General features: G+C 40.6%; 1 protein-coding gene across 4 annotated transcripts; it reads right to left on the reverse strand.

The window, feature by feature from the left end:
- Positions 1–228: 228 nt before the first annotated feature.
- DDX24 (DEAD-box helicase 24) lies at positions 229–15,531 on the reverse strand. Of its 4 annotated transcripts, XM_058851911.1 has the most exons (10): positions 15,313–15,531; positions 15,135–15,152; positions 14,188–14,924; positions 10,906–11,283; positions 9,104–9,257; positions 8,222–8,737; positions 6,046–6,121; positions 5,289–5,477; positions 2,810–2,939; positions 229–1,360 (listed from the first exon to the last, which is right to left on the reverse strand). In XM_058851911.1, the coding sequence occupies exons 3-10, from the start codon at positions 14,915–14,917 to the stop codon at positions 1,137–1,139; spliced, it is 2,397 nt and encodes a 798-aa protein (XP_058707894.1). In that variant the 5' UTR covers positions 14,918–14,924; positions 15,135–15,152; positions 15,313–15,531; the 3' UTR covers positions 229–1,136. The 4 variants fall into 4 exon arrangements, with proteins under 4 accessions (XP_058707894.1, XP_058707878.1, XP_058707869.1 ...); XM_058851895.1 differs by lacking the exon at positions 15,135–15,152; XM_058851886.1 differs by lacking the exon at positions 15,135–15,152 and having other exon boundaries at positions 229–1,356; positions 2,806–2,939.
- Between the last annotated feature and the right edge of the window lie 456 nt (positions 15,532–15,987).

The following is a 15,987-nucleotide window of genomic DNA, read 5'->3' on the forward strand; positions in this document are numbered from 1 at the left end:
CACACTGTTTGAGACACAGAAATGAGACCTCATCCAGAGCCAGCAGGTGAAGGTTACATGTCCTCCCACCAACACAGATTCCCGTCTTATCTTTTGGGTGCTTTTCCCCTCTCCTTGTCTGCTAAGTGTAAACAGCATCAGCTATAAGGGATTAAGAAATCTCAAGTAACTGAAAACAGACACAGGCTTTTGAGTTTATGGCAGATATAATTTAACAAAAAATCAAAATATATTTTTCTGACATATTTTTAAAAACAGTTTTAAAAAATATTTTCCCAGATCAGGTTAAAGTTATTTAAAAGCATAATCATCAAGGAGCAATCTTCAAAAGTGACATTTCAAAACATGACCTCTTCCATTACAGCGAAGATCATGGTTCTAACATGTTTTCAAATACCAGCTTAACTTCAAAAATTAATCAAGAAAACAGAGTAGAAACACTTACTCCTCAGAAATCTACGTTTGACTGACATACAAGATCAGTCCTTGCCCATTGCCAGCTTACCTTTTTTTTCCACATTCAAAAGGTATTAACACAGGACTAAGAGAATTAAACTTGGTGGAGAACAGGACAGAGAACTATTATCAGATGAGAATGAAAACTGGGACATTTCCATAACCAGAACTGTGGACTTACTGGTAACATTATCTGTATTTTCTGCCTTTCACACTGAGCTGGAGGCAGTAAAAGCCAAACCTCCCACTACCACCAGCTCAGACTGTACTCGCACTGTATATAGCCGACCTTCCCCTGTCCTTCAAAGACATTAAAATTCAAATCAAGTTTTATCAGTAGAGTATGCCCACAGTGAATTCCACCCAGTAACTCTTACCCATCTCACAAAATGGAGTAACTATCAGAACTATGTGAAAACTAATTAACTTCTATTAATATAGAGATTTAAGAAAAAAAATAAGAAGATAAAAACCAAGATCCAAGACAAGATTCAATTGTAACTAACCAGATGTTAATTGTGCCCTTTAAATCACCATTTTGTTTTGTGTCTGCACAACCAATATACAGGCAACATCTTTATACAGTCTGTCTTCTAGCTGGGTTCCTCCATAAGCACTGAGAGCCTTGATGAGGACAGTCCTTGCTTTTGTCACACTCAATGATCTGGCTGTTATCTGATTTATTTTATTGATTTCTTCTTCTTGGCTTGCTTTTTGGACATGGCACCTAGAGCTGAAATACCCACTGATGTCTGAGGCAAGAGTAGTTTTCCAGACTGTGTTGGGTACTTGGTTTTCATAAGGACTTTAAACAGTGGCTGGGACAACATATGTTTCAGTTGTTTTTTCATCCCCTTTAGCATCTTTTGCTTCTGGCTTTCTTCTTGCTCACTAGCTTTTCTTCCTTGGGGCAGAAATCAAAGAAACAGAATGTTACAACCTGAAAAAAACTTGCATTGCAGGCCTTTCTAGTGATAGGGGCAGATGTTGACCCAAGCTTTCTCTCTCCAACAAGGTCACTCAACTGCCAGTCACCTGTGACATTTTCAAATCACCCAGGCTGTTCACAAAGTAATGAGATTGAGAAGAATCCTGACTACTGAGTAACCATAGTTAAGGCCTGAAATAAGGAGAAAAATGAACTGAAGGTTGCTCTAAGGTAAAATTGAAAGCATATTACTAAATCTTTTGTAACTGTGTAAGAGGCACTTCACTTACAGCAGGAATGATTGGGAGTTTAATTGGACTCCAAGAAGCTACACAAGTATTAAATAATAAGTACACTTTAAAGCATAAACCTGGCAAGTTTCTGAGTTGCAATTACAAAATGTTTCACTTGAGAGTCACAACTTACTTGGATTGGATGTACTGTTTGGAAACTCATTCCAAAGCACAGCATACTCAGATTATGTCAAAACAAGACAGCAGAGTGCTAATTATCTGAAAGCACTCCTGAACAATTTAGACAGAGATGGTTAGTGTTTGCTTGCAAAGTGGTTGAGAACCAGCTAGTCCAGGCATGAATAAAGAAAGACGTTAATCTAAACATCGTTGAAAATTAAGGCATTGACATATTTAGCAGCTAACAGGTTAGAGCCAGACTAATCTGAATTGACCTCTGCAGCTATTCAGCCTGCCTTCAAAGAACTTCAGCTCCCAGAATATGAACACAATGGGGCATTTTACAGTGCATCTAAGCTTTGCAAAATTTCACAGCATTGAACTAATAGCCACTCACAGTTGTACAGTCCTAGACATTCTCTCAGCTACAGCTTGCAAAATATTTAATTTTAAAAATGTAATAAATTATTTACTTCTAACAAACCACCAAAAACCTCATCAACTTCAATATATGTATTGGCCATTTAGCCCACACAGCTCAACCTACTTAAGGCTCACATAATATCTGGTGTTCCCTAGCACTTCCTGGGTGTTCCCACACAGAGCTGTCAGGCTCCTGTCCTGATGCCTGACTACAAGAGAGTGGGAGAGAGAAGCAGAAGTGTGGAAACAGCCTTCTCTGTGACAAGAGGGGACAAGGCTCAATCAGGACATACTGGGCTGCTTAGATTACTCTGAAATGCTTGCCAGAAGCTCAGCAGTTCTTGTCCTACATGTAGACTTGTCTGTGACTTGCCAGAACTGTCACACCTCACTCCCTCAGCTCCAGCACTCTCTGCTGCACAATCATCCTGAAAACACCACTAACACCACGCATCAGCAGCACTCCTTTCCTTCCCCTCCACCCCTGCCCTGCAGCTGTTGAAGCTTCTCTGCCACGGTGAAGATTCTTCTGGCCACCAGCACTATGGGCCCCACTGAGCATACCCATGAAAAAACATTTTCTACTTGCCCATCAACATGTTATCATCAAGATCAATCTCAAGAGCCTCTGCAGCTTGCTGGAGCCAGGAGTTGTGTTGCTTTTCCCGACTGTTGAAAAATTCTGCCTTCTCAATCTGCCTTGCCAAATTCATCCGTTCCTGCAATGAAAGTACATTCAAACATTATGAGCATGTTTAAATGTGGGGTACTTTAGCAGGGTTTTTGAAAGCATGCACTACAATGCAACTGGGGTGCAGAGACACTTCTGCCCTCTACCCATGTCCCAGGAGATGCCCCACCTAATAAACACATCATCATTCACTAGCGGTCTCATTCCTTAGATCCATGATAGAATCTGGCTATTAAACATATCTGAACGTTAACATTCTATGAATGAATCACTATAAACACTTGAGAAACATCATACCAAACATTTCCAAGTTACATACTTATGTAGTACAGCTTGATCTCAGAGTTATTAATCTCAGCAGTAAGGAGCAGCCACTGCTTTCATTTTACTCTGAAGAAAGTAAACTCCTGCAGGCCATACGGAAGGAACAGATCATATTTTCAGGAATGCACTTGGTTCTTGTTTAGGCACAGGACAGAATGTCCTGTCCTTCTTCCCAGCAGCACACAGGTGGAACAAACATGTCCAGCAAACAACCTGACCTGCAGGCTTCCAGCTGGGACAAACAAATAACTAATTCACTGTGGAAAGAAAATCTGCATTTACAGTAAATGTGAACCAACCAGAAGCAAATTCTGCTCTTTGGAATATGCTTACAGTTGCATGAAACAAAGCCATGCAGGAATCTGAATAGTCAGGTGCTACACAGTAACAGCAGCAGCCAGGGCTGACACGGTAATTACAACAGAGATACAAGTAGTAACACTTGCAGTGGACTATTAAGTCAGTCACTTCTTAGATCACTGCAAGAAATTTAAAGTAAGCTTTTCCACCTCTGTAAAATTTAAGTCCTATTTAAGTTTATCCTGGTTCAACAGTTCTATTCCTCTCAAGTGTGAAAGCCCTTCAGACTTTTCCTGAACTTGAATGAAGGCATTCAAAAGGAGGGAAGAAGTGTGCCAACAGGACAGACATAAAGAACCAGCAGTACTATTAGTTCCAACTACAATGACTTTGTGATTAAACCCAGGCCAAAGCGTAAATAAGACCTGACTGTTGCAAGGGCTTATGAGGCTGGAGTCCCGCAACTACAATTACAAAAATCTCTTCTGGGGAGAGGGGCACTATTACAGATAGGTGAGATCATAGTGACAAGAAAAGTAAAGTGTAGAAACGGTATTTATTTGCCCGTTAATTGATGGAGAATGATAAGAGCCAAGAACAACTCCTCAAGAAAAGGAACCTCTGAAGCAACACTCTTCAAAACAAGAGTTTTCTTTCAGTTAACTAGAAACATTTAGTGAGTGGAAGGGGGCAGTGGGGGAGATAGGGATGGAAGTCAGATTCTCTTCATTACTACCAAGAGGAGGAAAAAAAATCTATCAGTGGAAGCATTTATTTGATTTTCTTTCCTCTTTCAGAAAGCTGCATCTCCTGAAAGAAATACCCTATTTGCATCAAGCCTGGGTTTTGAAACTTGCTGTCATTATTCCCAAGGTGAGGATACTGCTGTTGCCACTGGGATAGACCCTGGGCTCAGTCCAATCCAATTAGGTAACCCAGAATCAGAATACCATGAAGAAGACACCTGCTGCATTATCTGACTGCTTGCACTCTTCCTTGTTCTCAGTGACTGTGCAATATTCAGACATTTCTACCCCACCTGGAGTCCTTCAAAATCTAGTATTTAAATATGTCCCATTTGTATATGACTGACCATCCAAACTCTTAAGATAATGCTGAAACATGAAATAGTCTCTTATTCAAGAAGTAGACAATCTGCAGTGACTAGACACTTTGCTGTGTCTACAGTGTTTTGTAAATTCTAACCATTGTCTATCTTGTGAGTCAGTGAATGGCTGAATTCTCTTTAAAATGGGTAATAACCTAGAAAAGGGAAACACACTCAGTTTGATAGGGTTCAGTGGCAGCTGTGGCCTCACAGAACAGGAACTTTTAGAAAAGCGAACAACTCACAACTTCAGATGGGAAGAGGCAGGTGAAGACCACTGAATATCCCTGGACCTGCTACTGTTCTCTAGTCTGTAAGAGACTTTAGATGGAAGAGGCTTTAAACAATGTACTTAGAGTCATTCCAGCTCCACAGCCACAAAACATATTCACCTCCCTATACTGTTTCTGGAAAAACATAAGTGATGTTTATGTTTGAACACCTTTCTTGGGCCAGTTATTGAGGAGATATCAAAGATATTGCTTAAAAAAAAAATATAAAGTGTAATTAACTTAATTTTAAAATCCAGATCCTCAAGTGTAAACTTCATCTGAAACCTGGAAAGAATATGACAGGCAGTATAATACCAGTAATATAAATAAGCAAGCAACTACCCAGGCTGCAAAAAACCTGTTATTTCTTTACCTTAATAGAAGTCATGCACTTGGCATCAACTGGGAAAAATGGCAGCTCTTCACTCTTCTCCAACGTTTTATAGATTTTCCGAAAATTGATCAAGTCTTCAGGACCAATCAGCAACAGGCTGAGGCCTTCATTGGCAGCTCGGGCTGTTCGGCCACTTCTGTGCACGTAGAGCTCAGAAGTACGAGGGACCTGCAAGAATTCAGAGAAGCATGCAGCTGGCCATGGACAGCTGCCAGCAGCCTGGCATGCTTTGGATAAGATGCTGCAGAAGAATATGGAGTTTTACACAGACAGCACATTGCATGAAAATGGGTGAAAGTATGTAAAAGATGATGTCTTGACACCCTTTGTGTTCTCTGATCCAGAACTTTTCCTTGCATCTTCTTTTGTGAACCTACTTCTGACCCTCTGTCATTTCACTTGCAAAACAGGAAAATATTTTATGTGTCCTCAGAGAAGAGTTATAAGGCTGAGTAACTGGATATCAATGGTAAGCAAAATGCAAGGAGGATCATAACTATATTATATAATTTCTGATACATAATCACTCATTCAAAAAGTGCTACCTTTTGCAGTTAGTCACTGCAGAAATGAGATCTTTAAGTATAAAGCACTAAGGACAGTTAAATGATTTAATCTCAATACTTGGGACCATGCTATATATGGGACCAAGAATTACAGTTTTACAGCATTCAGGATCAGCAAAAACTTATATCAAACCAAAATAGCAAAAGGAAAAACATTAAAAATGCTTAACCTGGTAGTGGATGACATGCTGGACATTAGGAATATCAAGACCACGAGCTGCAACATCTGTTGTCAGGAGGACACAGCTGAGAAATGGACAAAATTTAACAAACATGAAATTGATGAGTAAATAATTTGCCAAGGAACATAAAATACAGCAACCTAGAATTCTACCATAGCAGTTTAACAAACAAGTTTATACTGTATTATCTGTAGAATATATGCAGTCTGGTTGCCCTTACAGTTACACAATTTACCTCAAGAACAGTCTTGAAATAATAATTCTTAAAGTAAAATTTATAAATGCAAATGTTGCCTTCAGCAAGTCTATTCTGTTTTTAATAAATAAATGCACTACCTTGCTGGATCCTGTTTTCCTATGTTTTTCTTCTCTCAGTTCACAAGAATGCTAGAAAAAATTGCTATTCTGTGAGGAAGGGGGGTTATGTGTCCCTGCATTACACTTTTAAGTGCACTGTCCAGGTTTTAAAGAATTTCTTTACCTTGCTATGACCACACCATTAACAACACAGTTGGTCCTCTGGCAGTACAGACATGTTATTAAAAGCTTTACCAGTTGAGAAAAATCACATTATTAACATTAACATGTTATTTAAATAACATTTTTTGGGGGTGAAGTATCTTCTACCAATTTGCATTCAAACTCTCAGTAAATTAAACCCTAGAAATAAAGGGGGAAGTTCTGTTCTAACAATTACTATTTCTCCTTATCCCTAGACAAGATCTACTACTCACAAAAGTTGCTCTTTTATATAAGCAGTCTCTACAGAAACAAAAGTCTCCCTAGGATATGGAACAGTTTGTTTTAAAAACATCTTCCAGCAACTGAAATGACTTTGGAATGACAAATGGAAATTTATTATGATTTTATGGCATCTGACTGCATACTCTATTGCTACAAGGTTCAAAGCAGAAACAACAACAGAAAATTCTGCAGATTGCAATCTGCAGAAGGCCATGAGAGATGGTCTCATAGATTTCTTTCCTGCCTTGAAAATCTGCAGTCTCTGAAAACGCCTCACCTGACCTATGCAAATGCTATCAATACATTTGCCAAGGGATGCTGCAGCTCCATCACAGCAATTCAACCTCTGTTCTCCATGCCTGAATCTATTAACAAGAGACTTAATCTATTAACAACTCCCAGACAGCATTCAGCAGTTCACAGCAGGACTAAACTGTGAGGCTTTTGGACTATGGAAGTAATGACACTAAAAATCTCCTCCCAAAGGCCATGCCAAAGACAACCCAAAACAATGTTTCCTAAAACGGCAGGACAGGTCTGCCTGGGTAAGCCCTGGATGCCCACTACTGCTGAAAGGCACAACTGCCCTTTCTTTTGCATTGCTCAAAGATACTTTGACCCCTGGGATACGGATTTATGTAACTAAACCTGCAAATGACTAGTAAGTGATTAGTTTTCTGATGGTTTAGGGAGATTCAATAACTTACAGAGGATCAAATGAGCTGCAGAGCCAGGACATGGACAGAGCTGTGCAGGACAGTTCTAAAAACATGTCTGAAAACAGAGCAAGTGACAGCTCCTTCAGCAGCAACAAGCTCCAGGACCACAGGCTATTTCAAGCTCCAGTGTACCTCAGGAGGTCCCTAAGCAGGATGAGCTGCAAGACTGGACTGGGTTGCTCAGGGCTTTTATCCAACTGAGCCTCAAAAAACTTGAAGACAAGCAGCCTGCTCCCATGCTTGACTGTCCTCACAGTGAAAAAGCCCTTTCTCATATCCAGCCTGAACCTATTATTTCAACTTGTACCCATTACCCCTCATCCTCCCATCAAGCACCACTCTGAAAAGCCTGGCTCCATCTTCTGAATAACTGTCTTTTATGGTGTCAGAGGGTTGCCTTTAGCTCCCCAGAAAATACTTTTCCCAGGTAATACAATCACCCAGCCCCTTCAGACTCTTCTCTTGCAGAGCCAGTGCTTTTTGAATATCTTGATAGCCTTCCACTGAACTTGCTCCAGTTCACCACTTTAACTGTGAAACCTCATCCTGAATTGATAATATCTTGGGCTTATGAACAGGGGACTCACATGCTCAGCTAACTTCCCTGACCTGCTCCTACTCTTAACAGATTTTTTTCCTTTCCCCATGACCCTTTCTGGAATTTCTTTTTTTCTTTGCTAGGAAGTTGAAAATGAACTCACCTCTCTCGCTCAGCAAACCTTTCCAGGTTTTTCAGCCTTTGCTTTTGGTGCATATTGGCATGCAAAGGAAGAGGATCACAATTTAAGATTGTGAGGAGAGAACTGAGGCGTTTTACACAGTCTATGCTGTTTGCAAAGACCATGGTTCTTCCTGGATACTGAAGAAGAAAGTAATAGAGGTAATAGTCCTTCTCATTTGTGTTACAGTGGATTTTGGTTTCTGTCAGAGTCTCAACAGTAGCCTCTTTCCTTGTTAAGTCTATTACTTTGGGTTTGCCCTTTATTCCCACTTTTTCCATTAACAATTCCAGTTTGGTCTTCTTGTCCATCTTTTTAGCATTCTTTTTTTGTAAAACTCTTGTGGGAATCTGATGGACTAAAGTCAAAGTGGCAGAAAAAACAAAAGTCTGTCGTCGAGGGTTATACTGTGAATCATTTAAGATTTCCAGCAACTGAGACAGCTCTAAGAAGTGACCTTTCTCAACCATTCGGTCTGCTTCATCAATCACAAGGCACCTGTCAAGTAGAGAACACACAGTGAAAATACACTTGTGCAGCTGAATTCCAACCTGATGCATTTAAGAACAACTTTTCTTGCTAAACACATAAAGGATGTTACGCATATAAAGCCAAAAGGAACAGCAGGTATGCTGGGGCAGCTACAGTAGCCTTCTGCATTTCTTTTTGAAAAATCAGGTTTTTACTACTGCCTTTAACTGACATTTCCCTCCATCAAAATAACCAATGTGCATTTCAATGAAACACTGACACAGAAATAGGTGATCTTGTGTAGTCTAAATTATTTAATCTGATAGTAAACCTAACCAGTATGCAGGACTGCCCAGTTCAGTATCCAGCAGTTATCTGAAAAGGTACCTTTACCTGAGCTGACGAAGATTTGAAAGATGTGGGTGTCTCTCTTTAACTAACTCCCACAGACGGCCTGGGGTTGCAATTACAATTTCTGGCTTTCGATTCAGTACACGTTCTTGCTTCTGTGCAGCCATGCCTCCTACTAATATTGCAGTCTTAATGCCTAGAACGTATAAATAACAGATTTTATTTCACTAATTTACCAGTGAATGTTTTTATATATATCTACATTTTGAAGTGTTTTAAAGAGTCTACATTGCAACTTTCAACAAGCATTTTGGCCAGGAAACTTCAGGGGTTTTATGTAACACTGAGCATACAGAAATGCACTCAGTTTTACAGAAAAATCCTCATTATAGTTAGATGCTAAGAATTAGTGGACCTGTCTTTCAACAGCATGAAGAATCACATCCATAGCTGTTAGTTGTGTTTACACATATTTCAGAGTCTTGTGTTTTCTCAATTATATTTGCATGAACAAACATATTCCTGCTAAGAATAACCAGAAGATCCTTTCAAGAATAAGACTGAGAAATACTTGTCTTGCTAAATAACTGCTCATTTGCTATAGCACAATCCTACCAAGTACGCTCCCATCCGATTAATGATTCTGTCACAGTAGCACAGACCTTGTTAGCTTTAAGTAGTCTGCAGGGGTACTAGAAGGAGTTTATCTTTGGAAGCAGACTCCACACATGGCTTATTTCACCCTACTTCTTCAAAGAATACACTGATCCATGATAAACTCAATGCTACTGTGCAAGACCCTTCCAGGATCCAAGCTTCCTCTGAACTCTCTTCTGGACTACTTGGGAAACACCACTGCAGTGTTTTTTCCCAAAGCGAGTTCAAGGCAATAAAGTCCACATCAAAATATCTCCTCTCCTGCGGCAGCAACTATATTATCACTTGGGCAGCGGATTTTTATATATAAATAGCACTGCTTCTATCAGAACTGTAGGACATAAATTGATTATTTCAGCCTAGAAGTTAAAATAAGCCTTGTAATCAGATGCAGACTGATGAGCACAGCAGGACATAAAGACACCAAAGAAAGATAGACTTAAAAGCAGTGTGTTGCACTACATATCCTCTTTAATAAAAAACAATTACTGCTACTGGAGAAGTGGAGAGAACTGGGAAAAACTTGCCGTCTTCAACAGCTTCATGTCCTCACTCATTCACTTAACAGATGTACTGATTTCTGGTTTGGAAAGGAGAGGAAGAGGAGGGGGAATTGCTTTTGTCAAGCATGTTACTCAGTAACGCTTCTGAGGCTTGACTGCTGCAGTGGGTAAGTCAGACAATATAGCAATGCCATCTACCCTAAATATTTATGGCCATAACTTCTTTTTTTATCATTAGATAGAACAAAGTTATACATATACATTATATACAAAGTCAATATAATTGCTAAAAATGAAATTATTATACATAATCAAAATGTTGTATATAATGAAATTATTAATTAGATATAGCCTGTATTATCCAAAACTAGAACAAAGTTAGTTGTCGCCAGGTATCTAGTAGTGACTCTGTGTTTTGAGAACATGAATCAATACCTATTTGAAGGAAGACACATTTTAAAGCAAAACAGCTCACATTAACTACTTATTTCCACATGCATCTCGCTGAAGAATTGACATGCATTTCTTACACATCAGTGGCTATAAACTCTAACCCCTCAAAAGCTACACCAATTTCATGATTTTATGGAAGAAAGCGCGGCACACATTCTGACTCAACATGAATGCCAAGATCCAAAAACAGTCTAATCTGGCTGTGGAACACGGCCTGTGGGATTTACATACCTGTAAACTTTGCAACTGCATCAATGTGGTGCTTTACTTGTACAGCTAATTCTCTTGTAGGAGTAAGCACCAGTCCTAAAAGAGGTCTGTTTTTATGGGAGTCAACAGTATGTGTCTTGTTATCAGAATCAAATTCAACATCTTCCAGCACCTTCACACAGCCTGTTGTGAAAGATGCATCATCTTCATCTCTGCTATCTTCAGCCTGCTGATGGGTTACTTTTTCTACTTCATCCTCATTTTCCCATCTTGTTTCATCATGATGCTGATGGGACTCTTTAGAAATACTGTCATTTCTAGTTGTTGAGTTATTTGATTTTTGCCACTGCAGCACAGAGTGAATCATTGGAATTGCAAATGCAAGCGTTTTGCCGCTTCCTAAAAAAACAAACAAGAATAACACAGACTGACAACTCATTTATTTGAAAAGATGAGAAAAGCAACAGCCAATCACACACTGTTCTTAAAACACAGCATTGTAACAGATGCAAACTCATTATCTTTAGAAGACCAGAAACTTGCAGCAGTAGCACCTTTTCTCCTGTTCCCTTTATACACCTGCTGTTCTCTGTTCCTGGGGAACAGGTATTTTTCCAATCTCTAGCAGGTCAGACATATTTATTTGTTCTAAAACTGTTTTTTAAAAGCTGCAGTTGCAGTCAAGATATTTTTAAATAACTGTATGCCCATAAGGAGAATACCATGCCCTAATTGAAAGTTCTAATCAACATTCTCCAAATAAAGGAATAGCAAATGAGGCCAAGGACAAACTGGAAAGCACTTTAAGGATTAGCTTCTATCTTCAATTTATAGTCCTGTATTTACAACTTTCTAAGATACTGTATTTTTAAATACTCCACCATCTAATTTCCTGATCTAGCACTGGGTCACATTTTTATAATCAGAACACATACATCTAATTTAAAAGAGAGAGCCCACTTTGGAGACACAGGGCTTGTCAAAAGCAAGTTCAATTGCAAAGGTTTACTGTACCTACTGCAAGTTGCATCTCTGCCACATATTCCCTTCTGAACTGTCAGTAATAAAAACATTAGGAAAAGCCTGGTAGCACATCTACCCCAGTTAAGCTTTTCAGATGTAGCAGTTTGCTAATCATGAAAGCAGCATCCAGAGTACAAGACACTATTACACAATTCCTGTAATAGGCCACTGCTGGAAAGCAATCCTCTGGAAATCTCAATTCCTGTCCATATCAAAAAGCTGTAAAGGTTTGCCAATTCAGCAACACAGAATTTTGGCTATTTAAGGGGAGAACCTTAATATGAGTTAATACAAATAAGCCCAGCGTCATCATCCTCACCAGTGCTGCTGCAAAGTCTCATATCCACTTATCCACCTTCCAGCATGGCTGGGAGGTGTTTTATGATTTCAGTCTGCACTTGAAACAGGAAATGTTTATAACCTGTACTTAGAGCACTTATACAATAATGTTCTGGTAATACAGAATATCTGTTTTTAAGGTGAAGAACACTTGCTGATTTTGAATTAAATGTAATGCAGTTTGCTGGTGCAAATGTCAGTAATGCACCCAGACAGATTATGGCTCTGATAATCAGGACTATTCTGCAGGTACTAGATTCACCCACAAATTAAACCAATTATCACCTCACAGGACGTTATCTTTATAACATACAAACCATGTACCATAGACAGGCATGCAAAACCAGGAGGAAAGAATGCCTTGGTACTACAGCTCACACCAATTCATGCTCTTTTGAAAAGTTTCATATTGTATAATTTCACATAGATTTGGCTCCTTAACCAGAAACTTCACTAGTTCTACATAGTAATGAACAGGAAGGGTTAGACCCAGTGCAAAAACAACAAGCCTTGACATTCCCTTAGTCTGATCTGCACAAGGACCTACTGCCATATCAAAATCTTGCAGGATTTCCCAATGTTACTACCAAAACAGATTAATAGTTCTTTAATTTCACACATTCCTCCTTCGGGCCCAATGCTAAGAGGTGCTGCAGGATATAGAAAGAAGAGTTTCAGCCTCTCCCAACTGCAGCACCTCCAGACAGGCAGTTGTTCACATTTCCCAAGTTTCTGCAGAAGCATGACGACCAATGGACTTTCTGGAGTGAATCCAGATTTCACTCATGAAAGAATAAATGAGCAAAACACATTCCTACTACCTCAGGCTTATACAAGATTATAAAGCAACAACACAGCCTGCCACCAACCACTCTTTCCATTCTGCAGCTAGGGAGGAATTTGCTTACCAGCACTGCCAAAATGGCACTTTTTTGCAGTATAAAAACACCACTTAAATTTTCAGTTCCATTTTTAAAAACACTCCCTGCAGGGTTTTTTAATCTCACTAAAGCTAATAGCATCAACACAGCTTCTAATTAAAATAAATATGCAAATGACTGCATATCTTATTAGTTACTATACCTTCTTGCTCAAGAGCAGTAAATGACTTTACAGAGAAGCAGTGAGATAAAGCAACTGGAACAGATGAAAACAGTACAAAGTAAGCTTTTAAAGCAAGGCAGCTTCCAATGGTGCTTCCTGTCTCTAGGTGTTCAAGGGAAAAAACTGTTGTTAAAGACAAAACTTCAAAGGTACGAACCACGAAGTTTGAGGGAACATAATGTTCTGAGACTTCGTAGCATTAAGTAAACAAAGAGCTATTACAAATGTCATAAAGGCTAGCAATGCTCAATGAGTCTCAATGCTCATGAATTTACCTCTCAAACCATAAACATAATAACTCACTTTAAGCACAAGCAGGAAGAAGGGCTGGTGACAACATACAGGCAAAGCCAGGGGACAAAGCACAGGGTGGGCCTGTTTTGCTCTGGGACCTGGGTCATATTCACGCTTAACGCTGTGCTCAGTGTTCATTCACTGCTCCACACTAGTACGAATTATCTCCACAGGAACCTGGTTCTCTGCTTTGCCTCATTTCTCGTGCATTTGCCTCACAGGGTCAGACCCTGTTTGCTTCATTACTTCTGCCTTTTGCAGAGTATCACCTTACCATTCCCAAAACAGGAAGCAGTTTGAGAAACAGGAAAAGAGACAGTGACACTTCAAAGCTTTGCATTCTTTTAAAGATGGGTCATTCCCATGTTTGTAAGTTACAAAGTTTTAAAATTTTACTAATATGCTGGACATACAAAAGACAAAAGCTCTTCTAATATATAAAAGCTGCTTTTTCTGCATATAAAAGCTTGAAACCATGGGCTAAATTTTCAGAAGAGAAATGGGATGCTCCAAGCATACACGATCAGATTAACAGATTTGTACCTGTTTCTGCAGCACCAAGAATGTCCATATTATCCCGAATGGCAGAAGGCAAGGCTAAGGCTTGAATAGGAGTTGGAGCACTAAACCCCAGGTAGCTCAAGGCCTGCAACACTGGCTCAGGTACAAACAGGTCTTTCCATGCAGACACATCAGCTTTTTGATCATTTGTGGCAGATAAAACTTCTGTTGTCCAGTTTTTGACTTTTTTAGAAGTAACTACTGATGGAAGGTCTTCCTGTGCTTGAGAAGCCTTGTTTTTAGGTACCTTCTTTTTTTTCTTCTTTGGAGTGTCTTTTCTGCTTGATATGCTCACAGTCACATGTCCATGGTCTTCAGAATTAGCATCTTCAATCATTTCATTACACTTTACCACTTTATCAACCAGCACATCATTTTCTGCTGTATTAGAAGTATTGCCTTTATCTGTTTGGCTTCTCAAATCTTTTTTTTTCTTTTTCTTTTTTGGAGGGACGGCAGGTTCTTCCACCTCTTCATTGCCTTCTTCAGAAGCACTCTCAGCCTTTCTCTTCTTCTCTTTCACTTTCCCCACGCTGGAAGAACTTACTAGCTTGTACTCTGTGAGCTCCTCCAAGCACACTATATCTCGAAACTCCTCCTCAGCAAATAGATTGGGGTCGATCTGAACGCTTTTCCATTCTCCTACTACTTCAATGCCTTTCCGTTTCAATTTAAAGGAAGAGTTAAATCTCCCTCCTTTTTTGGCCTTCATTTTTTACCTAAAAAGGAAACCGAGGAAATAAAAAAGAAGGCCTTCAAATCCAAGTAATGGAGACTACCTTGATATTCAAGCAAACGGGGAATTATTGGAATAATTATTTCACTTCTTTTTTAAATACGTCAATAACTTCCAGCTAACATACATATATAGCTAAAAATAACTTCATAAGCTACAATATAACTAAATACAACAGACAGGCCAGGCCTACCGCGTCCTCCTGGAACACCTGCGGAGATAAAAGCACAATCGCTGGATAAATCCCCGCAGGCCGCGCAGTGCTCCCAGCCGGGAACCACCCGCCAGAGCCGCGGCAGGGCCCGGCACGGCCTCCGCTGCCACGCGCGGGAGCTCCGGCCACTGCTCCCCCCGCCGCGCCCAGCGCTTACCGCACTCGGGAGCCCCGGGCCGGAGGGGAGCGGAGGAGAGCGGAGGAGAGCGGAGGGGAGCGGAGGGGAGCGGAGGGGAGCGGAGGGGAGCGGAGGGGACCGGAGGGGACCGGAGGGGAGCGGAGGGGAAGCGAGCGGGGCCTGCCCGGGCCCGGCCTGCCGCTACCACCGCTGCCCCCCGCGTGCGCTCCTGGGCGCCGCCATGCCGCGTGACGTCACGCGGCGGGTGACGTCACTGCGCGGCGCCGGGCGGGATGGGAGTTCGCGCGCAGTGTCCCGTGAGGAGCGCGGGAGAGGCCTCTGGAATGGCAGCCCCAAAGCAACAGCTGGGGCTGCGCATCGGCGGCACGGCGCATTCGGGAACAAAGATCTTCCTTGTGTGTTCGTGTGGGCCTGTTTGTAAAGAGTAAAGGGCCTGCTGGGTACGGATATAGTTAGGCATTTAGGAGAGAAGTTGCAAATAGCTACAGAAAAGGAGCAAACACCACCGAGGTCACAGCAAGGTTCTTTTTGCTTCTTGTGTGATCCATGCTTTTCGCAGCCGTATCCTGCCGTAGGAAGAGTGCGTCATAAATTATTATGAAAGATTTGTTTTCTTCTGAAAGGTCGGCTGATATTCAGAAGAGCGTTTTGCTATGAGATGGGGAGAGTGAGTTAAAAACCAGGAGCTTTGTA

Source organism: Poecile atricapillus, chromosome 1 (assembly GCF_030490865.1).
Source record: "Poecile atricapillus isolate bPoeAtr1 chromosome 1, bPoeAtr1.hap1, whole genome shotgun sequence".
Classification (NCBI taxonomy): domain Eukaryota; kingdom Metazoa; phylum Chordata; class Aves; order Passeriformes; family Paridae; genus Poecile; species Poecile atricapillus.